General features: G+C 37.4%; 1 protein-coding gene across 1 annotated transcript in view; it reads right to left on the bottom strand.

The window, feature by feature from the left end:
• The window catches only part of LOC134755169 (uncharacterized), a 36064-nt gene extending 31242 nt beyond the window's left edge, over positions 1-4822 (bottom strand). The window contains exon 1 of the mRNA XM_063691673.1: positions 4747-4822. Within this exon, the coding sequence (XP_063547743.1) occupies positions 4747-4822 (76 nt within the window). The remainder of the gene's footprint in view (positions 1-4746) is intronic.
• Positions 4823-26819: the final 21997 nt, after the last annotated feature.

Below are 26819 nucleotides of genomic sequence, written 5' to 3'. Positions count from 1 at the left end.
GCGAGAGTTTAAAGTGCTATAAAAAATGTTTTATGATTTTTCGGTCAAATGGACCAAATTTATCATTATCATCGCTTACAAAACTGTTTTTATATTTCAAATACTAATACCTTTACCGAGTTGCTCACACATTGATACCTACTCTCGTTTTTCATTAAAATTACGATACATGAGACTTTTAAATATATGTCTGTGACTGTCTGTGGCAGTGGGTCGAGATCTTACATCAAAGTAATAAACAGGTTAATATACTTATTAGAAAATATTCCTTTGTTAGACGAATGAGACAATGTGTCATGAAAGTTTTCATCTAGAAAGTTTCCGTTCGGATTAGGGATTATTACTAGTTCTTAACTGTTGACGACTGTTTCATTTTTAGGGTTCCGTACCCAAAGGGTAAAAACGGGACCCTATTACTAAGACTCCGCTGTCCGTCTGTCCGTCCGTCTGTCCGTCTGTCCGTCTGTCTGTCTGTCACCAGGCTGTATCTCATGAACCGTGATAGCTAGACAGTTGAAATTCACAGATGATGTATTACTGTTGCCGCTATAACAACAAATACTAAAAACAGAAAAATATAAAAATTTAAATGAGGCTCCCATACAACAAACGTGATTTTTTTGCTGTTTTTTTCCGTGATGGTACGGAACCCTTCGTGCGCGAGTCCGACTCGCACTTGGCCGGTTTTTAACATTTATTTACGTCACTAATAGGGTATTTGACTACTAGTCAAATCAGTTTTTGTTTTTTCGAACTGTCAAAACGATTTTGCTACTTTTACAGCACCTGTATAGTCTAAAATAAGTTTATAACAGATGCTGTAAGCGATTTAAGCTTTAAATATAAATTAAAAAAATGGCTAATGGTAAATGTTTCTACAGTTATAAAGAATTTATTCAACACAAAGAAATAAAATTGAAGTAAGTAAGTATTAAGTAAGTAAGTAAGTATAATAAGTATTATTGTAAAACTATCTGTATTAGTTAAGTTAAATTAGGTATTTAAGTTTTTTGTGCGCTCTAAACAAAATCTTATATACTGTTCTGTATTTATCTCGTCAAGTGAAATGTACAATTCTTATAAGAATAAATGACCTCTGAATAATCACTTAATTATAATAATTGAATAATAAATATGGAATAATTGCAAGTTTCTCTTTTGGAAATTGTGTACTCAATGAACAAATAAGTTGTATGTAAATAATATGTAATTTATAATAATTAAGTATATAAGTCCTAATATGAAAGACTGTCTATATAGGTCTATTATAGATCTTATATGAAACACTGGCGTGTGACGTTACAATTAAATTACCTACTCTTTATAGTTACGGGTTATAAATTGAAATTGTGTCTAAAAATAACTGCTGTCTACGTTTCTCTATTAATTTCATGCATGGTGTAAAATAATTTATTGGCGTCCATTTTAAGTGTCATGGCATAGAAATCGATACTAACTGTAGGAAGGATAAACGTGCAGAAAAAAGTACCGCTGACATTTCATGGGAACTTTGTTTTAGGACACATTGCTAGTCCAACGTCATTCTATTCGAATATACCTGTAACTTAGCCCGTATAACGCTCAGCGCCCACAATATAGAGTTTTCACCTTCCCGCTCAAATATTCATGCGCACGGCTCGCGACAGCCTAACAGCACCTTGCTTATACATTATGAGCATTTATTTATAAGGCCCCACGTCAGTACCTTGGGGTACGCCTTCTATTTATAGGCATTCACAATGCATTATCAATCAAAGGCTTCTTCAAACTCTATTTTTTAAAATTACTAGTACGGTAAAACTACCCAATACCTAAGTTGTAATTATACTACAAGTATGGTTTACTTCACTTGTTTAGTCTGTAATTAAGTATTGACACTGATCTTCTATTTGGTGTTGTCTGTTTTTTCTTCCAATTATGAAAATATTTTGCCATAATACTGCTATAATTCTAATAAAAGACGAACAGGCGTACGACTTGTGCAACCAGTTCAGGGCAGTCCGAGTTTCCTCGCAGAATATTACAGGCAGAGGTCAAGAGCCCGTAGTTGCGTCTTACTTCTAAGGAAAAAACCTAACCCCTGTTCACCCTATCTGCCCTTTTGACATATGATTCTGACATTATCGAGACTCAACCATTATTTTTGTAATGAGTAATTATTTGGGTACAAACATAAATAAAAGGCAGAAATGATATTACTTACAGCTATCAATTCTATCAACAAAAACTGCGCGTCATGAATGTCAGTCCTCGGACGACATGCCACACAATCGAGATAGCAAATAAGCACGTCTCAATGTCACCCTGTATGTCAGTTAGCTTATCGCCGTCTGGAATCCGATTCAGATTGAATATATTGCTATCGTTTTGATCTTCGCTCACGTTGATTTGAAACGAAGTAAGACGTAGGTACGCCATTCACCAAGACGATCGCCAAGGTCGTATCTAAATCAGTTCATAACCGTACCAAGTTGTTAAATTTGAATTGGGCTCCCGTATTTAGATCCCAAGCCTAAGAGCTTACTGAAGGATTAGTTAGATGCACTAGACTGGTCAAGTATGAACTAAGCTTAGGGCAAAGACACTATTCAAGTATGAGATCTCTTACTACATATTTAGGTGGTATTAATTTGGACCCTATACTAAGCACCCACGAGATGGTCTGATGGTGTGAAGAGGGTGATTGGCGGCAACATGCAGTGCGTGACTCATGTGGCTTATGACCGCACACTATGGAGACGGAGCATACATGGTCGCGATCCTCAGCAATGAGGGACCGAGGAAGAAGAAGAATTTGGACCCTAAACAAAAGCTACGAATATAACTATCGAATTAAAACTGTCGTTATTAATACCAACTAAGTTCAAAATATTTATCAGTACGGTTTTTACTCACTATTATTTTTAGTCGCTTTTGGCGACATGTTTCGGATTCTTTGGGAATCCATCCTCAGGCACGAGTGTCCGCGGCGGAATCCGAAACATGTCGCCAAAAGCGACTAAAAATAATAGTGAGTAAAAACCGTACTGATAAATATTTTGAAATATGTCTCACGATAGTTTAAGAGCGACCAACTAAGTTATTTCTAAACTTTAATTTCCCAATTTAGTCAATCGCGTCTCATGTTTTGGAGAGCCTAATTTATAGTAGCCTTAAGCCCGCTCCAGACTACGCAGCGCGAAGCCGCGAACGCGAGTGTGGAGTCGGTTTCGCTGATTAGCGAACTAGATTCCACACTCGCGTTCGCGGCTTCGCGCCGTGATTCGCGCATGAGTGTGGAGGGCCATATACCACGACTGCCTAAAGGGGCCAACTGACTATCAGTCCGCCGGACGATATCGGCCTGTCAGTTAGAACAAAAATTTTACAGTTCCGAACACCTGACAGGTCGATATCGTCCGGCAGATTGATAGTCAGTGGGCCCCTTTAGGCAGTCAAACGGACATATTCACTAACGTCTGCGTAACTTACATTCTATACATCTCGCTCGCACTAAATATGAGATTACGAGCGAGATATAAGTAAGTTACGCACTCGCTAGCGTATATGCCAGTGTCAAGCTGGTGGTAGCCGCAGATTCAAACCAAGCTAAGTTCACAGCGATTTTGATAGTACAGACTGCGCAAGTGTTAAGTAAACGTCATAATTGCATAGAAGTTTGACGTTTAAAATAACACTTGCACAGTATATGCCATCAAAATCGCTGCCAACTTAGCTTGGTCTCTATGTGTCCATTTTCAAGCACTAAACAGTGTATTATGAGCAGCTTTGAGCAGGGTGGGGTGACATCGGGGTGTCTAAAAATAAATGAGTTAACCGTAAAATTAACCTAAACATAGTACAGGTAAGTAGATATTTGTAAATATACATACAGCTACATTGTACAACATGTAAGGTATTTAGAAATATAAGGTATGAAAGATTTATAGCCTATTGAAGTCTGCTGCAATTACCTTAAAGCAGCTGTACACCTCTTAAGAGTACGGGCGAAATGCACGATAACTGAAGTTAGATGTCATTCAGAACTCCTAGTGTAAATTTTATTCGATAGTGTGACGAGCGTTCGCGTTTGCGTTATGTCTAATTTTGTATGGGATTTTGAACAGCGCGCCAAGCGGGACGTGTTGGAAACTCAAAATCCCATACAAAATGACACTTAACGCCGCGTACGTCACGTCACGCTATCAAATGAAATGAACACTAGAGGTACTAAAGTACTAAGTCCGAATTGGCTTGAGAATTTCAAGTCTTAGAAACCGAAGCAGAAGCCCAAGCGTACCCCAATTTAATATTAGAAGAGCGTTTCTTTTTTTTTGCCAGTTTTTTATGTGACCTTTATGCTACTTTTGTATTATTTCTAGTCAGGATCACGTGCTCTTTCGATCCTAATGGGATAAAAAAAGTCCCAAGGTTTTTTTTCCTATTTTGTTACCATTTCCCCATTTCCATTTTACTGTTTATGGCGGTAACAAAAAGGAAAGTTTGAAAGATGTATGGAACTTTTGGGACACTTTTTTTCTCCTTTAAGGATGAAAAGGGCTCGTGATCCTGACCAGAAATAACACAAAAGTGGCAAAAAAGGTCACAAAAAATGGCAAAAAAAAGGAAACCCTCAGAAGAGGGTTAAGAATAAAGCATAATTAAAAATACTTATATGAATACGTATATATTTATTGATAAAAAGAATATTAGATATAAGAAACAGGTAGTAGAAAGTGCAGTAAATATTTAATTCAGCGTTCTCACCTGTTTTCTTTGCACTCTTGCTACTATTCTTGCTTCGCCGCGGATATAAGTTGATTTTGCTCTGGCCGCACCCCATTTTGTTCGTTCAATTTACTAATACACACTAATTTATTCACTGTTCAATTCAGTGTAGGCATTTATCTTAGATTTTAAACACTTCTTTGTTCATGTTCATTTCAAGTTCTTTTAATATTTACACACACTTACATCGGTTAAATTCTTGTATTTTTATAAAAGAACACTATATTTTCCACGTCCACATTTCCGCCTTCATTACATTTTCACTTTTTTAATAAATGTTCGATAAATGTTTGTGAATTGTGATGATAGTCTTATGTTGTCTGTCGTTTCATGTCGTGTCGTCCATTTCAAACGTAGATGGCGGATTATTCTGTAAACAAAAAATAAATATTACCTACACAACTATACGTGTTTTCAAGTTTTATGTCAATATTAACGTCTGTAGAAGTTAAAACACAATATAAATGAGAAAACTTGAATGTCTGTAAGTTTTTAATGGGCCTGTCTTAGGCTAGATCAGATCAGTCGACGTAAAACAAATTAAAATTATAATAAAGGTCTTTATTCCCTAAAATATTCAGCTTTATTTAAATGCACTATAGTAGGTAGTTAATCAATTAATCATACAAGGAAAAAGGCGATAAAATATTTGTGGGGCCAAAATAATTGATTTCACATACATCCACAATCGCGGGACTCATCAACGTCACTCAGCAAAGAACTATTATATATATATACTAATATAATAACTAACCGTATAGTCAAATTTAGCGAACGTTTTAGCGGTGACAGGCGGCTGGAAACTGTTTACCTTAAAACTAGGGTAAGCTGGTCTAAGAGCACGCATCCGATAAGAGTGCGCTGCATCAAAATCCACAAAGCTGTTTACGCGCTTATATCGTAAATATTTTGAAGTGAACGAAGGTTAGAAGTGCTGTGCGGAAAATAATGGAAATTTAAATGAAAATACCAAAGTTACGTAAATTTAAAGATTATTTTCTTACAATATTAATTATTTTTGAATTATTTTTGAGACAAAACTGTAATTATTTTTAAAAATGAAGTGTATATAGTTAAATATCCAAGGACGTTGCCTACTGCGTTACACGAGAGCAGTTCCGGTCAGAGTTATTAGATGATGTTGCCATCCGCACGTTTACCATATGGCCACTTGTGTGCATGAGTCCGCAGTAATGTATCGTGTAAGAGTACCCGCGTACTCTTACACGCCAGCGGCTGACTTATCACAGAATCTAGCGTTGTTAGAAGAATCTCGAGAATAACAAATACCTCAAACAACTGATAATGCCGTACAAAATGTGCTTTTGGTTAGTTTCCGATGAGATACAAATTTCCTAATCATCTAATGATGACCGACCACAAAATTTACCTATGGAAAGATCTCACGAAGAACAAATTGCACAAACAGCTGGCAATCTACAGTACAGTAATGAGGCACATATTTTCCAGGCAGCTGCTGACTTAGTACAAAATGTAGACGGTGAGAACGACGCAATTTGGCAATACTTCGCAGCCCTTATATTTAATATCTAATCAGTTGCTGGTGTTGACAGACAGAGCGCCTTTAGAATTTGGAGACAAGCAGGTTATATACACCTGCTTGTCTCCAAATTCCAAACGTTGAATCACCTTTTGTACCGCTCGGAGATATTGTCCCTCTACCGTGCGCTGGATTTATTTTGCATGCTACGCGCCAGAGAGCAAAGTCAGATATTTTGAGTAGGTCTCCATACAAGCATGCTGTCAACGGGTCTTTTACCTAAAATAAAGTTCTGAAGAAAGTGCCAAAAATAGTCTCCAGAGCTCCTCTTCAAAGGACTTAATTAAGGCTTCTTTTAACAAGCCTTAATAACAGCTTTAGCTGTGAGGGTCGAAGAAAATTATTTTGTTATCTCTGCAAGTAATGTAGTGCATGACCCGCGTAATCTTATCGGCGTTAACGCGTACTCTTATACAATAAATAGGCTTGTAAGAGTACGCAATTTCCATTGATAATTGTTATTTTGATTAAAAAACTATCTTCGTTTGGCTACTTTTTATGTCATTTTATGGAAGATGATTACATTTTACATGGAATAATGGCAAATTTGATTGCCTATCTTTTTTTTTAATCTTTTGATCTTTAAGGGCGTACTCCTAGACCAGCTTACTCTAAAGTCCAGCAGCTCCCAACTATTGTCCAAAGCTAACACGGATATCTTCGTTCAGGTATGATTATTATGTGCATGTCGCATTTTGAAGGCATGCTTCTTGGAAGAATAAGCTCAGACAACATCAAAAAGAATGGTATTGATATTTAATTACGTAATAATGATCTTACCTGGTCCAACAAATATCCTTAGCCATTCAGCCACGCAGCTGGCATATTTGGAAAATTTGGGCCAGGTAGGGAACAGTTCGGGACTTAAAAGGTAAATTTTGACGGGACTAGTTTGTTATTATTAAGTTTTTATATACTATTACCTAATGAACTTGAACCATTTGTAATACCTCGCAGACGCTCTTTTGCCTTAATCAGGTACTAAGCACAATGTCCTAATGCCACAAATTACCTCCAATTATATTTGAATCATTATTAAATAGAACGGAGTTGCTTTTGCTTAGTTACGTTTTATTTTAAAACAAAGCAAAATGAACTCTACCTATATTTTCTCATAATAGTATTTTATACAATCGTGATATAATAGAGAGCTTTTCAGTCGAGTACCGTGTTTAAGCAACGAAGCTTGCTGAGTTGCTTAAGGTAAGGTACGAGATTGAAAAGCTTGATTATATCACTATTGTATACAATACTTTTTCTACGAGACAAAAAAATAACACTTTCAACTAGTAGAATCATATAGGTAAACAAACCAAAAGTATACAGGATACGCGAGCTGCCGCAGCCCGCGATACCTTCTTACTCGTACGCGCCTCGGCCGCGGCCGCCGCGGGCCCGGCGCCCCCGGCGGGTTAGTCAAGTGTCAACGACACCTCCTCGTAACTCATGAGGCCCTGGTACCTGCTCCTTTCTAAATTAAATTTTAAGACAGTTTTTTTCTCGATTTTGACCACCGTAGCCTATGGAGACTAACAAGCAACGCTAAGCGGTTTTCGTAGGATATGGATGTTGCTGTATGAAGGGTGTCACATGCGCGTTTATGACTTATGAAGAAATTTTTGGCCAACCAATCACAAAGCAGATGCGACGTGTTTAAGTAGGCTAATTTGCATTAAATCGAGTCTCCTTAAACAAGAAATATTCTACTGAAATGTATGAAGTTCTATTTTCAAATTTTTTATAATTGACTAAACTGTATCGATAAAATTCTTATGCTTAAGTCGGAAGTGCCATAGACTATCCAACGTTGAAAAGAGTAAGGTTGTAGTGTTGCATATGAAGTCGTAATACACAGATTATACTCGACGAGTAGAAAAATACCATTAATTCAGCCTGACAATTTTACTTGTAAAGAGAGTACAGCATTGCAAAGGGATTGTAAAATTGTAAATACATATTGATACAGTCACCATCAGATATATCGGAGCGGCCGAGGTGTTCACAATATCTGAACACGCACTCTAACGCCTTGACAATAGAGGCGTGTTCAGATATTCGTGAGAGCCTCGGCCGCTCAGATATATCTGATGGCGACTGTACATTGGTCAGTCCGTATAGAAAACACTTCGAACGTGCTCGCTAGATGATCAGGCGGATTCTCGTCGGCGCTCTACAATATCTAATATCTATTCATTATACCTAATCCTATAATACGGCATTTAAATGGATATTTAATGTTATTAATCTGTTTTAATAATGTTATAATAGTGGTAACGAAGAAGACGACGCGACGGGCTATCATGACCCGAAGTAACGCACGCAGCCTATGTCTTTTAAAAGTTCAAATTCAAATCGAATTTTTAACTACATATAATGGAATGAGATGATGATGATGAGATGGATGGATGGATGGATAATGAGTAAAAATCGTGAAAGTTTAAATCAGTGTTTCCGGAACTGTTAAAGGTCTCAAAAATTAAACCTGTCTTGAAGCTGGGCGGTAAAGACAACGATCCAAGCCAATATAGACCTATTCCACTTTTACCGACCTTCTCCAAACTATTTGAAAAAGCCATGACCAAACGAATTTATAATTTTTTTGAAAAATATCAGATCTTTGACAAAAATCAATTCGGCTTCAGGAAGCGACATTCGACAACTCTTGCAATCTATAATTACATCCAGGAGATACTTGATTACCTAAACTCTAAGAAATATGCTGTAGGGCTACTCCTAGATATGTCCAAAGCCTATGATCGTGTCTCCCATAACATTCTTCTCCGGAAACTATACGACATGGGCATCCGCGGTAACGCCCATAAATGGTTTAAGTCATATTTACAAAACCGCAAACAGTGCGTACAAATTGATTGGTTTTATAAAAACACGGGTGTAGTAAAGGCGATAACCTCACCAATGCGGACCACTACCTGCTCAATTCCTCAAGAAAGCGTGATCGGATGTGTCCTATTTCTGGCATATATCAACGATTTGCCTAAAATTATGGACTGCAAATGTGTGATGTTCGCGGATGACGTCTCTTTATTGCTAAATTGTGCGGATAGTACCGAGTGTAACGAGCGCCTTCCACAAATTACAGAAACTATAACGGAGTGGCTTTCAGACCACAATCTTGAAATTAATTTAAAGAAAACTAAAATAATGCAATTTAAGCCTATTCAAAAAAAATCACTGCAAATGTCATTACAAACAAAAAACGAAAATATAGAGGAAGTAAATGAATTTAAGTTATTAGGAATTAAAATAGATACAAGTTTAAACTGGAAATCACATATCGAAAATATAAAATCTAAATTATCGAGCTTTATATACGCGTTGAGTGTGCTTAAGGTCAACACTAACTTGGAGACCGCCCTGTCAGCATATTTTGCGTTTGCGCACGCAAGGCTCCAGTACGGTGTGATTCTGTGGGGGGCCAGCACTGATGTCAATCAACTATTCCTAATGCAGAAGAAATGTATTCGCATACTTACCAACACGCATATACCAGATAGTTGTCGACCGCACTTCGCTGCATTAAACATTCTCACGTTACCCTCTATATATATTATGGAAGCGGCACTCTTTGTTAGGAACAATTCGCATCTATTCACAAAAAAAGTTGTTAAGTCGCAAAGAAGGCAAAATAATAAAATTGAAATACAACTACCCCCAACAAAATTAGAAATGTTTAAAAAAGGCCCTTATTACCGATGCATACTTGTAGCAAACAAACTTCCCGAAAAAATTATAAACGAAATCGAAGACAATGTGTTCAAGAGGGAACTAAAAAATTTGCTTCTCAAAAAATGCTATTATTCCATAGACGAGTACCTGAATGATGAATCTTTGCCCAAATAAAATAATAATAATTTAAATTATATAAAAATACCTAAAATGATAATCTACATTACATTTAAATTAAATACATCTACTTATAATATTATATATTGAATGAATGGTAAATTAAATTAAATATATTTAATGCAAACTTATTAATGCTACTGTGGGAATGTATTTAACAACAAATTGTGTAATAAAGATAAGATAAATCAATACTTATATGTACCTATTGAAATAGTACCCAAATAAGTACATAATTGATTATAATAAAATAAAATAAAAATTATAATAAAATAATAAGTAATTATAAAATAAGTATAAAATAATATATATGCGTTATTGATATAAATGCGTTAATTTTAATTTATGTACCTAGTTATAGTTTAGTTTTAAGAAATACTTGCTGTGCCCTAACAGAGTTCATGTGTGAACGTACCCTAATGTAACATCTGTTTTGTACCACATGATAATAAGCAATAAATGAATTATGAATTAAATGAATTATGAATTATGAATTACATATAATGGAGTAAAACAAACTTCCAAAAACGCTGACCCTGAGACCTATTAGGCTATCATCGTAATGCCCAACATTGGGAGCAATTTTTATAATTACCTGACCGTAAAATGTACCTACTTAGCTGGGTGATTGTACTCAACAGTTTTTATGTGTGAAAACTATATCACAACCTCATGTGTAGGTAGGTATTACAACATGATAGTATAAGAATAAGAAACCATTTATTGCCATCTGATCGTTTACAAAATATAACATTTAAAAAATTGCATGCGCGGCAAAAGGAACGGGCTCAGCATATGCTGCGTCAGCCATTTCATTACAAATTGGCTGCGCAGCGCTGATTTTCAATCCATCCCCTTCACTGAACCACACTAATATGTATGCGGGTTACAGGATTTTTTTAACAGAGGTAGTGACGATGGTGTACTTAAAATCGGCATGTACATACCACATACCTGCTACAATATAATAGCTAATTTTAAAGGGATATTTTACGGTCCATATATGGTTTTTTTTTTAAATTTATTTACAGACACTATTCTAAATGGCGGAACTATGGTGGCTCGCGAGGTCTTAAGTTTACGAAGCCACTAATATTATGATTTAACATTATACCCCTGATTACCACAGACTTATAAGTTCTAGCGGCCGGCCATACAAGAATAAATGGCAGTAAAATTTGAGTTAATGGTATTAGAAAATATTATTAAACTTTTTCCGTTTTGAAATCGAACAAAACAAAAGCAACTTTGTTCAATTTCATAATTAGGTATCTAACTATCATTAGAGCTAATTTGCACTAGTATTATTACTTATAAAAATATAATTAAGAAGACATATACACACCTTTAAAAACAGACTTGACAAACACTTAAAACAACTAACAAAATGAACACTAATAGACCTAAAAGTAAAAAAAAAAAACAAGTGCAGTGGTATACACGCAGCAGCTTTCAGCTGCTAGTGTATTAAACAATATAATAATAATAATATAGGCTCAATCCATACATCGGTTTTGCTACCAAAAAGCCTACTATTTTCGGAGTCTACATCTAGTGTCAAGTAGCGAAACTATTAGTACAGCTACTCGACACTAGATGTTCCATGCGTCGCGACTGACGAAAAGTGTATTGCTCAACAATTTATAACTAATGTTATAAGCAGATGGAGTTGAAAATAGAGTTCCAGTTAATCCATAATATTAGCTGAACGTCGTTGAGCATTAGACTTTCCGTTTACCGCTACATCTATTGTCGAGTAGCAATACTGAGAGTTAAGCTACTTGACGAAAATAATCGTCTTTTTGGTAACAAAACCGATGTATGAAGTGAGCACTCTTTGTCTACTTAATTAAATTAATTATCTTTGCTAGTACTAGTATTTGTACTAGCAGGGGATAGACGTCCACGCTAGAGGATAATGCAAAGCCTAAATCCTACACCAGTCGAGGTATGTATACTCGTATCAATCACTATAATTGACACGGAAATATGCTGGATCATGCCGTCTATGTGGCAGCGGCTGTGTCGCATAACACTATGTTAATCCATCCGCCTAACCTAACCTCGACTTAGGGACAAGACACAGTTAGGGTCGACACACAATTACACGATACGACGTCGTATCGTGGGACGATGCGAAAAAAAACCGGCCAAGTGCGAGTCGGACTCGCGCACGAAGGGTTTCGTACCATTACGCAAAAAACGGCAAAAAATCACGTTTGTTGTAAATCAATTTTATTCCGTTTTTAGTATTTGTTGTTATAGCGGCAACAGAAATACATCATCTGTGAAAATTTCAACTGTCTAGCTATCACGGTTCATGAGCCTGTTGACAGATGGACAGACAGACAGACAGAGAGACAGCGGAGTCATAGTAATAGGGTCCTGTTTTTACCCTTTGGGTACAGAACCGTAAAAACATCACGAACATAGGTCTAAAATGCAGTTTAAAAAAAACATAAAAAATATTGCTCAAAATCTTTAAAAAAAATCTAAAATGAGCAATATTATGCTTGAGGGAACTGAGTAATTACTATTTTTATTATTAAAACACAAAAGTAATAATAAAAAAAACTTGATATCCGAGGTTCCGAGCACGCACATCGAGAGTGAAAGAACACGAATCTTCTGGGTCTTAAGCCAGAGGTTCTTTTCTTACCCCTCTCCTAATGTTATTCATAAAAGCGACACTCGGCTAACAAGAAGTGGTAACTCGAGGGCCCTCGAGGCCCTCAGGCGGCCATCGAGACCTTTGTGTGCTTCTGATGGGGGCTAGTCACTGCGTCGGGGAACTAGACAAAAGGTTATATTGTCATTTGTCATATCCTCGTAACTCACGCGGTCCTACGTAACTTAAGTGCGATGAAATTTAAATCTTTTTCAATCGACATTTCACTGCCCCAATATTACAGGGTCCTACCTATTATGTTACATTTTCAAGATTCGACTTAATGTTACTATGATAAAGTTCAAATTTCAGTTCGATAAAAGTGAAACATAGAAACCTGTATTATTAGGGCAGCGATTTGTTTCAAACAAAGCAAAATCAACTCTGTTCTAGTGGTTCTAGTCTAGCCGATATGGGTTTTAGTTTGTTTTCAACACGAGATGTCGTTGTTACCAGCGTAAACTAGGTAACGGTAGTATTTGCTAGAGCCTATATGAGTGGGTGGAACAAAATAACAAATTGTTTGTAACGTAGTAACTTGTATAAACATTTTTTTGTACACTACATGCTCTTTGTTACGTAGCGTCTTACGTAGGCGAACGACGCGCGAACGCGAAACGAAGCGGCGCGACTCGGCTAAATCAATCCTTTGATACCTATAGAACTGTCCTTCGTAAGCGATCTCATTGCGAACGCGACGCGGGGCGAAGCGGCGCGGGCGCGATTTGCACGCGAATGTCGGACGGCGCGGCGCGGCGAGACACGGCGCGGAAGAAACAAACCGTTCTTACCTATGTAAGTGTCCTAGGTGAGCGATGTTGACGCGATGGGGATCGGCGCGGCGCTACGCGGAGCGTGCGCGATCAATCCATTTGATTTTTAGACGCGAATACGACGCAGTTAGAGGAATTTATTTGATTAGTCGATATTTGATTAGGAAGGAGAATTTATTTGATTAGTCGACTCACATTTTATTTTTTATAGGTTTTTACTGTAATCTATAGAGAAAAAAAAGTCAAGTCGCGACATATTGCAATGACACGACAAACAAGCAATTATTATATCAGGTATATGCTTCAAACGCAAACACATTTGTATGAAAAGTGACCCGAAACGTTTCAGTTAATGAGTTTTTTAACTTCACAGTTCTTTCTAGAACTATAAAACGGTGTAATAAAATCTTAGAGCAGGCCAAGCAAAAGTAAATCTTATGTCAATGTCACAAGGATTTGACACGTTGAAACTTTTCTCACTTTATCTATTTAGTCACAGTAAATATTTTATACAGTAGTTTGACCACATTACACAGTCCAACAAAACCACTGTTTGAAAGTTATGTGCTTTGTGCCAGCGCTCATACTGTTAACTGTACAATCGGGGACATTCTCGGTGAACCACTTCCGATTTTTTTAACCTCGATCCTTACGAGCGAGCTAAATTCCGCCTCCCATAGAGATAACTAATTATAGTCTGCATCTTCTCAAATGATTTTTACGTCTAAGACCCTAATCTGTTAAACAAAAGTAATTGTTTCTTTTGTGTGAGCGGTCGGCCATTGTGTGCCATTGTTAGACACAATAGCATGCGCCGTGGCAGTGGCACGCGCTCAGAGACAATGGCACACAAGAAACAATGGTTTTTGTTTAACAGATTAGGGTCTTAGACGTATAAAATCATTTGAGAAGATTTATACTATACGATGCATTTAGCATTCATTATCGTATTAATATAAAGGGTAGGAACAGGTAATAAGACAAACAATAGGTAGTAAGGATAGTTTATTAGTTGTTGTTTAGGCTAAGCTTCGCCTCCTCATAAAGATAACCAATTAGGATGCACTTTGGATTCCTTATCTTAGTTTGCAAATGCCGGCCGTCATAAAACCACTGGTCGGCAATAAATTTTACCTGAGCTAACCTTTTTTTCAACACCCACATTTTTAAGTGCTATGCTATTGGTCATCACTTTTATGATATCGCCTGACCGTCTGCATTCATACCAATGTCACTGTGGCAGATTACGAAATGACAAAGACATCAAATTTCTTGACCATATATTATATAAAGGGCTCACTGCGAACGAATACAAGCCAACATTCCAATATATATTTACACGACCTTATTTGGCTTGACCTTGCTTTGTTGATGTTTTTGAACTGGTTCCCCTTACCCCCTTAGGTATTCAGTTATCGTGTGTGTCGTATGCGCTCCAAGCAAGCCGCAGAGAAGTACGAAGAAGAATGATATCAGTTAGATGTCATTCTAATATCAGTGTGTGTTCGAATTGGCGTAAAAGTCAAGATACTGCTAACAACATAACTGCGTATAGTAAATTAAAGCAGAAACTCGCAGTCGGTAAATAACAAGACGGCCCGTTGCATCGCGTAAACAACAATATTTCCGGGCTAGCGCACAGAATAAATAATAGTACTAGGTACAGAAGATTCACTCTCTAACAAAACGCGTCTATTACGACAGATATGACCGCTAGGTGGCGCAAGCGCGAGCAGGCGTCCGTTCCGTAGCGGTGCGCGACAATTACTATGGCTAAACACCAAAATTGGTGTGGGCCGCGTGTACTTGTAACGATGCGACGGAGTGATCCACGCGTGCCCAGGGCTACAATGAACGGAAATAAACCGAGCGACTTTTATACGATTTCGATGTGTCATTGCGTTGCGAGAGATTCACTTGTAACTTATTTTTCGAGCTGTTCGGAGCATGCCACGTTTGTATTATATAAGCCTTCCTTCGTAGAATTGGTTGTAATACACGTCTCATCTCCGCTCCGCTGTATTAAAACTAATGGTTGATTGCCGCACGTCTCCTCTCATCTCCGCTCATTTCTACTTCAGTGGAGATGAGAGGCAGCTTATAGTATTTTTCAAACTCGACGGGTACGCTGACAGATGTCATGACGACACCTGTCAGGCTGTCACCCTACCCATCGAGTTAGATAAATACTATTATAATAATAAGCATAGCCCCCATGAAGTTTTTTGAACTATGGTACGGTAATGTGCAACTCTTAACGTTCAAATAATTAACTTGATGAAAACTAGACTTATATTGACCATATAGACCGTGATTACCTTTTGTATTGTTTTTGAGCTCCCGACATTTCGACGCAGTTACATGCATCTTGTTCACGGGTAAACTGAAGATAGCGAGACAAGATGCATGTAACTGAGTCGAAATATCGGGAGCTGAAAAAATACAAAAGGTAATCACGGTCTATACCCCGGTCAATATAAGTCTAGTGAAACTAACCGTGAATCATTCAAAACTGTTTAATGAAAACTGTTTTTATGGAAAATAATAATTGTGTCGTACGAGCCAGACGCCCTCGCGAATGACAGCTAACTGATATGATTCAAATATCGGGTTGATGTCAGTTCGTGTTCGAATTGGCCTGCCAGTCTTTTGATGCTGATTTTATAATTTGTGTTAGAATATAATCCTGTAAAAGTTTCATTAGTCAGCGCGTTAACATTCATTGTCCGCTTTTATGTCCGTTTCTCGTAAACAGTCCGTCGGAAATGTACTTCTTTTTACACTTGGGCGCGGGTCGGTATTATCTATGCTTGCCGAGCGCGGACGAGCTACACGTTAACTAAGTTAAAATCTGTGAGAAAACGCTAATCTCAACCACATTGAACGCCGTCTCTGTTCGTTGTCGCTTTCCTCTACAAAGCGGGAAAACGCTGGGATCGGCTACGACTGCTACGAGCGTAGCGCTACGAAAACGTTGCAGTGTTAACAATGATATGGACTTTTCATTACATATCTTTTGAAGCTGCAAATAGTAGTTTATGTGACTGATATAAAGAAATGTTTTAATGTCAAATTATGTACCTACAGTTTTAGTACAGACACTGCTTTATCCACACACGTAACGTATTATAAATTATAAGTAATGATGTGTTTAGAAACAGCATGTTGCGACCGCCATTGCGGCTTTGATCACGCCGTTTACATTTCATTTCGAATTAAATGGCAAAATTTGGTCGTCTAATTCGTTTGTTTTCCGGATATGTTCGAAATTTAAATGTCGTTACAAAATCTAATTAGGTGGTATCATTTATTTACATACAAGATATATACAGTGGTACTACGTAAACGAAATTAATAACTAGCTTAAATCTAAAATAGGCCCTTGAGGCATTGTACCAAGGATGCTGGCGGCATTTCCCCGCTGTATCGCAATGCTGATACGTTGTGCGAGAAAGCCGCCAGCTCTTCGGTTACCAGTTACGTCAACCAGACGCTTCGCGATTTCTGCAATTAGGTGGTATTATTAGAGATGCCCCAAATAGTGGTTTTTGCCGAATACCGAATATTCGGCACCGCTCTTGGCCGAATCGCCGTATATTCGGCATGGCATGCGAACATTTTGAGTCACAAATAGTCACAATCATTATAAAAACTATTGGCCAACAAAGCAACGTTTGCCAGGATATATTTTTGTTGAACATAATTAATGAATGTAGTTGTAGTCAATCAAATCAGACCCATAATAAAAATAAAATATTTTGTAATCAACAAATTCTCAAAAAAGGGTCTTCGTATTTAACAACTTTCCAAGAATACATTTTAAATATTAAATATACTAAGTTTTTGGTTAATTTTACTGTGTAACTTTTCTTTGAAGGTAAGCGAGTTCAACAGATATTCAGTGTTCGGCCGAATGTTGCCTACTATTCAGCAAAGTGGCCGAATAGGCCGAATACCGAATACTTGCCGAATATTCGTTTCATATCTAGTTATTATTAAGCAATAATAACATTTTCACAGATAAGAAACCATTCTTCAAAGAGTCTTTGCTAACGTGCAATCTTTGAAAGATTTGAAAGTGCATAAAGGTGTTTAATCTGTTTTTTTCCTTGTCCCTTTTGCATATTATATTATTTCTGTGTCTCGTTACCCTGGTTCCAAGAACAGCGGTCATGCACTCACTGGACAATAACAACCAACTGTATTGTAAGGAAATAGGTTAACCCCGGTGTCTGTGCAATGTTGTGGGCAGGTAAACGTAAAGTATAAGCAACGCTAACTAGCGCGGACCCGTGCGACGGATTTCACCTACGATGCTATGCTGCCACGTGTCGTGGGATTCTCTCGATACCCTTTTGGAAAGGGTGTGAGAGGGCTCTTCCGCATCCCTGCTTTGGATCCTGTTTCGGATCGCACCCCACCTTGTGGGGTGTTTCGCCGTCGTTTTGGGGACGGCTGTGTGTTAGGTGCTTGCCAGCTTTGTCACTACCGGCCGTTATCCAACCCCACGACCGCTAGCCTGTTGATACCGTTTGAGCGGGGCCAGGTTTCGGGGCCGCAGTGAAGGCGACCGGCAGCTTAGGCCGGATCCGAATGTGTTGTGTCTTCTTCGTCTTCTTCTTTGTGTAGGAGGGCTCGGTGGAGGTCTCGCTTGAACTTTTATGGACTAGTTTACTATATCTCTAAGTGGACACGTAATATAGAGTACGCAGTGACGGAATATACAGACTGGAAAAAAATTATGGGCCTTGTAGGGAAAGTGCCTTAAAACCTCAGCTCAGTTTACTTAAAGGAAACATTCTCTTATTTTTAAAAAGAAACGAAACTGCATTCAGATTTTTTTTTTTGTCAATTTCGCTTGTCCAAGAATATTCTTGAGTACTAAATATTCGATTTTATGGATATTTTGTACGACAGACGTGTGAGACCTACCTATAATGTTTTTTGAATAAATGTTATCATTAACATTAACTGTATCGACTAGTGGAATAAAATAGCGAGTGTTAATTTTTTGGATTTTGTAGTCGGTCGATTCCCGGGCGAGACAAGCGAATTTAAAAAAAATCGTTGAATCCGATTTTGTTTCTTTTTAAAAATAAAACAATGTCTTCTTTATAAAATGAGCTAACTTAAGGCACTTTCTCTCCAGGGTCCATAATTTTTTTCCAATTAGACGAAGCTCCAAGTACCTACATTTTTGACTACTAAAAACTGTACATATGACTGACACAGGTGCTCCCATCGTAAATTAGTACCGGTGTACCTATGACCCTATGTACTTCACGTGTCAGATTCTACTCTTCTTCACACATTTTACACAAACCTACACATCTGTATTCCTATAGGTACCGAAGTACCGAAAGTATCGAAGTATATAGTATCGAAATAATCGAAGCCGATCACCGCCAACTGTGACGCCACAGTTCGCTAGTGAGGAAGCGACTGCCAAATAAAAGGGGGAATTAAACCCACACCTGTTGCGTTAAGTGTCGACACAGTTTCACGCAGATTTACAGTGGACACTGAGTAGTCACGGTACAGAGTACAAGGAGGGTTGAAAGTTTGAAAGGATTGAAAGGAGGGTTGGAAGGGTGCTCAAAGCTCAAAGAGGGTGCGGAGTCAACGCGCATGAAACCTCTGGAGTTGCATGCGTCTATATGCTACGGAGACTGCTTACCATAATATGTATAAAAAAAGAGGACCATCTCATTTAAAATTGTACACTAATCTTTTTTCTCAAATTTGAGAATGTTTATGTTATTTTTACTCAGAATCACGAACTCTTTCGATCTTAGCAAGAGATAAAAGTCCCAAAACTTCTATAGATATTTCGTCTTTCAATCCGTTACCTAGTCTATGAAAAATGGTCACGGAATGGTAATAGCAATCTTGAGACACTTTTTGGGAAGCCGAAAAGTTCATCTGATTTGTACGGAGAGGACTCCGTCCGGTCCGGTTTGGGTAGGATATTTCGTATGAGCCATTTGGTTCAGGGACGAAATATGACTGAATGATGTCACATTGAACATGTCCCACATATTCTGTGGACTGAATATTAGATTATATGTATTTGTTAATGACTTGATTAGAGTAAACATGGTGGCAAAACCAAAATTTTATCGTATGTTCATAACCCTACTACAGTAAATATTACAGGGGGCATAGCTAAGATGACATTCGTAAATCGACAAACACCAAATGAGAAAAATGTATCGGGATGACAGATGGTGTGAAAAGTCACGTGACTATTTCCGTATTATTGACGTGATAACGTCTTATAAATCAATGAACACCGGTAGCATGTACGAAAAAGTGTCACGTTGTAGACAGATTTCCATGGAAAGTTGTCAGGACAGATCTCCATGGTAACGTTACGGCCTTTACATCAATGTTTTCTTATGATGTTATAACGCAAAATTATCGTCCGTAAACCGACTTTACAGACAATTTTTTTTTAAGTTGTTTGAGTCGATTGACGTTTTCTATCAACCATTGTCATCTTTGCTAGTCCCCTGGCTAGACTGGGAAGTAGATACTATATCTTACAGCTCATAACACGGCAGTATGAAGCTGTTACTCTGTTTCGCTTCTTTACTCCGGCGGTGTAACGTAACGGCTAAATGACGTCAGCCGTATAAAACGGCCTTTGCCTCATTTATCATTTACTTTTCAGCAAAACCCGACTACAGATAAAGAAGAAAAGGCTTTGAACACCAGTACTCTTTTTATCAAAAATGATGTAAGTAAATTGTTCAATTATATTACTTATTCTTGATTTCTTTTGTTGAATTGTATTTACCCGTACTCTATATCATAAGGCGGGAACCAAAAGGAATACAACAAAAATATTTTTTAAACCTTACACTTGCGTAAATGAGCATATTCAGAATCATACACAGCCATAGTTAAACCAAACGTTTGTACGATATTAAATGGGTTTTTTAAGTTATTAAGCACTATATTCATGAAAAGAACATAAAATATAAGATAAAAATTGCTTATTTTATTCATTAAATTGTTTTTATCGCGTATAAATATATATCATTACTTGAAAATAATTGTAGTGTATAACTAGCCTTATGAACCGTTTTTGCATGTACAACCAGCCTTAAGGTTTGTAGTCTGTGATTGTTCATTATTTTAGTATGTGGGTATTTTTGCACTTTGTAATTTTTCCTCAGTCACCCGTTGACCACGAACGAAACGTCGGGATGTATTATAAATTCAATATACGCGATATAATCCGTTGTCATAGTTTTATTTCATTAAATTGTTATTTAATATTTAAATTCTTTAAAATACTTTTATTATGTTGGCTGAATCACTATATAGGATGCCATTAACTATTGAGAGTTTTAGAACGAAAAAGTAAAAAATTAAAAAGTAAGAGGCAATAAATCCCCCTGATTTGATACTATAATTAAGAAATCATTTTAAAATTACCGCATTTTCTTAAAATACGTGTTTTTTTTAATACTACGTCGGTGGCAAACAAGCATACGGCCCGCCTGATGTTAAGCAGTCTCCGTAGCCTATGTAAGCCTGCAACTCCAGAGGAGTTACATGCGTGTTTTCGTAAATATTGCAATCTAAATGTTTTTAAGTAGGGGTTATTTATCTTCACACATTGTAAAGTCTCCCGATTCTCCTGCAATTAAGTCCTAAGGAAAAAAATAATTGCCGTAGGTCTATTAGGTACTTTAATGACTGATTTTGCAAAATTGCCTTCTCTTGTTTGGTTTCCTCACTTTCGATATGAAAAGTAGTGTTGGTGAAAGGCACCATTTCGGTCTCTCACTGCGTTCAAGCGACAAACTATGTCGACAGAGATGGGTGCCTTTCAACCCTTGGTTAACAATCTACTATATTTTATTGTAAAGCTACTGGAGATGGGTAGCTAGTTTTGTCGTGAACTCTTTTCCGCTACTATTGAGATAAGATAAAGATAGTTTATTATTGAAGTAGGCATATTACAATGCGCTTATGAACGTCAAATAAAGCTACGCCGGCTCTAACCTTACACCTCTGCCTCTAGAAGATTTAACTCCCCTCTCAATTCGAGGAGGGTATCCCAATATGTTCTAAACAATACATCTTATAATTAACATGAATTACGAGTAAATAAGAAAAAAATACAATTTAAATTACTATAGAATCCATGCAAGTAATAAAAAATAAAATATAAAAAATAATAATAATATGAAATAATAATAATAATAATAATCGTTTCAGCGAACGGTCTCATAGCGAAGAGTCTCGACCAACACCTTGAGAGACTCTCGCTAGGTGGTTGGATCAAGGGTCAGATGCAGAAGGCGGTGATCTTGGACACGGCGCGGATAGTCCGCCGGTTCCTCTCTCTGCGGCCCTGACCACCGGCAGCTTGGGCCCTGCCCCGCTGCTGGCGGCACCCTAGGTTAGGTTTTTTATAATTTGTTTATATGTATTTTGTATTGTTTTGTAAGTGTTTTTATATTTTACTTTTATATGCATATTATAAAAAACCTAACATGAGAAAAATAATAAATAAAGAGAATAATAATAATAATGATTCGACGATCATTGTCCCGATAGTCGTTTCAGCGAACGGTCTCATAGCGAAGAGTCTCGACCAACACCTTGAGAGACTCTCGCTAGGTGGTTGGATCAAGGGTCAGATGCAGAAGGCGGTGATCTTGGACACGGCGCGGATAGTCCGCCGGTTCCTCTCTCTGCGGCCCTGACCACCGGCAGCTTGGGCCCTGCCCCGCTGCTGGCGGCACCCTAGGTTAGGTTTTTTATAATTTGTTTATATGTATTTTGTATTGTTTTGTAAGTGTTTTTATATTTTACTTTTATATGCATATTATAAAAAACCTAACATAAGAAAAATAATAAATAAAGAGAATAATAATAATAAGAAAAAAGATTAGGTAATAAAGAGAAATAATAATATTCACATTCAACTAATTAAAATGTAAGAATACTTACCTGACATGCACTTAGCCTAGGCCCGTGAATGGCAGTATTAATCCGGTGAAAGCCGAGAAAAAAAAAAAAAAAAAAACTACATACAGAAGGGTACTTTTCTTTATATAAAAATATATATGTACATCAAATCATACAAATATGTAGCTGACGCTATTGACGCTAACTGTGTGCACCTAGTTACACCGTTTGCAGCAAAGTAATTAATCAAGCTAGACGGGCAGTCAGTGGTTAAGTTATTTTTTACTTTCATTTATCACCCTTTGAGGAGACATATTTCACAGAAACTGTAAATTGCATCGTTTATATCGCGAAATAGGTTTTGAAATTAAACTGCCATTCGAAACGCTTTCAGAGCGCGAGTCGTTGTCGTTAACGAAGACCTTGACAAGTTGACAATAATGTTAATAGCCACACGAAGCTAACCGCTGCCATACAATCGAAATAACGCTCTCATTTTAAAACGACATTTTAATAGTACATTATGATACAAGTGTGCTAAGTAGGTCATTACACACGAGGCGATATTGTGCGCGCGAGCTAAAAGCGAGCGCGCAATAAGAAAGCCGACGTGTGTAATGACCAATGCACACGCGTTTCATACGACGTTTTTCAACACACTTGCGAGAAAAAAAAAACTTTCATATTAATCAAATTTTAATAGTTAAAACAGTTAGTATTATGTGTTTCATCTGTCATACTCGTACTGCCGGCCGGCCCTCGCTCGCCCCGGCCGCGGGCGGCGCGGCGGGCGGGCCGGCCGGGCCGCGTGCTGCGCAGGCGGTCGGGCGCGCCGGTGCCCGCCAGTCCGATCAATTAAAGAAGGCTCCCTTTCCATGCATATTATTAGCAATCAGTTACCTTCTTAACTCAGTCGGATAATATAATGAAAAAGCACGAGTGGAATAATACACTGAAAGAGCACGCGTGTTTAATATCTAGGATTATGAGCCAAAAATCGGTGGAATAAAAACGTCGTTTTGAGCAAGTGTGTTGAAAAACAACTTATGAAAGACATGAACATTCAAGTAACATATACACGGTATAACATGAGGATACCGAATAATTTTAACAGCGTATTCCTGATCATATTTAAAGACTAAAATGTCCTATAAACTTTTCTGTAATTTGCCTAGTTTTAGAGTTAATACCAATAAAAAAAAGTTTTTATTGTTACATAGTGCAAAACGCATATTTGATGTCCATGTTGCCAATGTGGGACGTAGTCTAAGTAACTTATTTTTTTCCATTTATGGTTTTACTCCTCGCTAAGTTTAGCAAGGTGGATTCTGCCAATGTCGAGGTGTGTAGACTTTTGGTTTGGTAAGTAACCTTATTGGTAGATGTCAAAAAGTGACAAGTACCACTTTGTAAAAACTACGTTTTACGAGAAAAAAAAGTAGAAGTCCATTTTAAGTAACAATTTTACCAATAATATTTACTTTTTATGTACAAATACATCTGAAAAATAAAAAATAATTTTTTTTTTGCGAATTTGACCTAAACATTTAATTTTTTCCTTCTTTTGGCCTCAGAAAAGCGTGGTTAAAATCTTTCGGTTTCCTCGTGAACACCTTGTATACCTGTGTCTGGTAAAATATAATAGAATAGGGAATATTACGCGAAACTCTGCGTAGGGGGCGTCACTACCACAATCTGAGGGTCTATCGCGAAACAAAAAAATCGAAATTTCGTTATCTAACATCACTGTCACTCTTGCGTATTCCAGCGATAAAGAGGCAGATAGCAAATTTTCGGATTCGCGTTTCCCGGTGGGTCCTCTGTAAACAAACCGCCTTGGTGCATCAATGTCATATTTTATTATCTTTGAAAACTTGACAAAAAACTGTTAAAGGCACAGAATAAGTTACTCTATGGTTACTAAAGGGGTAGTGCTGCACTCTGGTGGCACATTGCAGTAGTACCCCAAATAGAATGTTTTTTATTAGTAAATAAACAGACAATAGACATACCCATAAAAAGAATATAGAATAGTGTCACGAGATGGCCTTATCTCAGCATGTTACTGGCGACTTTCAGCGCAGATACTAGTTTTGATTGCTAATAGAAGTTGTATTAAAAAGAAACTTGAACGAGTAAAAGTTTTGTCCAAAACTTCTATGTACTAGCTCTATCGTAAACTAGTACCATCTATAGATAAGTATATTGTGTTACGTAAATGTCCATCAAGTTTCATGTAATTTAAGCATGACGTTTTTAAATGAGATTTGTGATTGAGATTGTTTATGAGCGGCTTTTTGGCGATGGATTCCTGTGATTGAACTTAGAACTTAGCCAAGACTATTACTTATTCTGTGCCCATTGTTATTCTGTGCACATTGTTAGGTTGCGTTTCAACGCGCGGAGTTAAAATGTGACGTGCGGTAACCATTGGTTTTCTTCTCCGTTACGCTGGATTAAAACCAATGCTATTTATTGATTGATCCCTTCATCTCCGCCTTAGGGAAAGGCAGCCTTACTTAAGCGTCACGTTCTATAGAAATGCAGCCGCCTTAAAATGTGACGCCAAACTGCGTCACGTTCCGTAGAAACGTTCCTCCCACAGATCTCGAGGCCAACGTACACTGGTTCTGAGAATACAGCCCGCGATCCAATGAAAACACACCAACGGTTATTTACTTAGTAAATCCAATACTCGTTTTGTCGCAAGGACGGGATGAAATGTTTGAGCCAAAGTCAGAATGTTTTACCACGTTTTACATGGAATTGCACAGGATTTATTGGCTATGTCAAGCGTTGGCACAGACTACACAGAAGCCCTAAAGTAAATTGCATTCGATAGCGTGAGGGGATTTTGACGTTTGCGTATGTCTGTTTTTGTATGGGATTTTGAACAGCGCACCAAGCGGGACGTTTTACACTAGGGGTGCAGTCTTCTATGGTTATTCTTGTTCGTTGTGTAATCTCTAAGCAGTTTTCCGAGGAATTCCTTTTATTTCTGTCAAACGCATACTCGCATTCAAAATTATAAAGGTTAAAACCATGCTACGGTACAGTCAGTTTAGATATTTAACTACTTAAGTCCCCGGCAAGCTCGGCCGAATTTCACCTTCCCATACAAACGTAGTTCCGCTTTCATTTTAAAACTACGTATTGGATTGTAATTACAATTTGCACATACAATGACATGAGGTATATCTAGGTTTGAAATTAGTTTATATAAGCTCCAGTTTATAAAACAAACAAAATAGAGCAAAAACAAGTTATGCATGGAAAACTTAAATTCGCTGTATTTTTTTAACTTGGGTACGGTAAAACGGGGTGGCTTTAGGAATATTTAGGGTTACTTTGATAGTTTAAAAATGGCCACAAAATTACCATTATTCATTATTTACTAAAACTGTTGATGGAACTAGTCAGTTTTTTTTAATTGTTTACTAACCAACGTTTCGACATATGAGTACACAAGAATATGGATTTTTAATAATCGGAAATAAATATTATTCATTCATTCATTACACATTATGTATTTTATTTTAAGATTGTGTAATTAATTTTGACATTACCGGTGATGTAATGTTTCGTATAAATGTATTTGCATGCATTGTATTATGTTTTTATGTGCAAATAAACGATTGATTGATTGATTGATTTTCACCTATTGTAAAAAATCCCGCATAAAAATGTATTATGACTAAAAAGCTGAAATTTCGAAGTCGCCCCGTCATTTCAACGCCACCTCGTTTTACGTATCTGAAGCTACATAAACTAATTGCAGGCATAGATATAACTTTTAAAACTTTCGCGGTTTGAACACATATTAAATCACATTTACAATCGGGTCTCTCAATGAGGGTCGGGGCAACAAAGGTAACAAAATAAATTCGCTAGACCCGATTGTAAATGTGATTTAATAGAACTTATCCTGTTGTATGTATAAGTACCAAGTTTCAGAGCAGCCCAGCTAGGGATATCAAAGAATAATTCTGTTGTCATCAAAGCTTTTGTACCGGGGCAAGCTATGAAACATTTATTGGGTTCCATGAGGTGATTTGCATGGTTAGGGTTATCAACTTATCACACGTCGGATTTTTTAATACCACGTCGGTGGCAAAAAGCATACGGCTCGCCTGATGGTGAGCAGTTACCGTAGTGTATGGACTCCTGCAACTACAAAATTTTAGAATTTTTGAAGTAAAATTTCTTTAGGCGCGACTAGAGGGTAACTCAGTTTTTTTTGACGGAAGTAACGCTCAGT

This window comes from Cydia strobilella, chromosome Z, assembly GCF_947568885.1.
Source record: "Cydia strobilella chromosome Z, ilCydStro3.1, whole genome shotgun sequence".
Lineage (NCBI taxonomy): Eukaryota > Metazoa > Arthropoda > Insecta > Lepidoptera > Tortricidae > Cydia > Cydia strobilella.
Note: the sequence above shows the minus strand (reverse complement) of the source record. Positions and strands in the feature narration are given on the sequence as shown.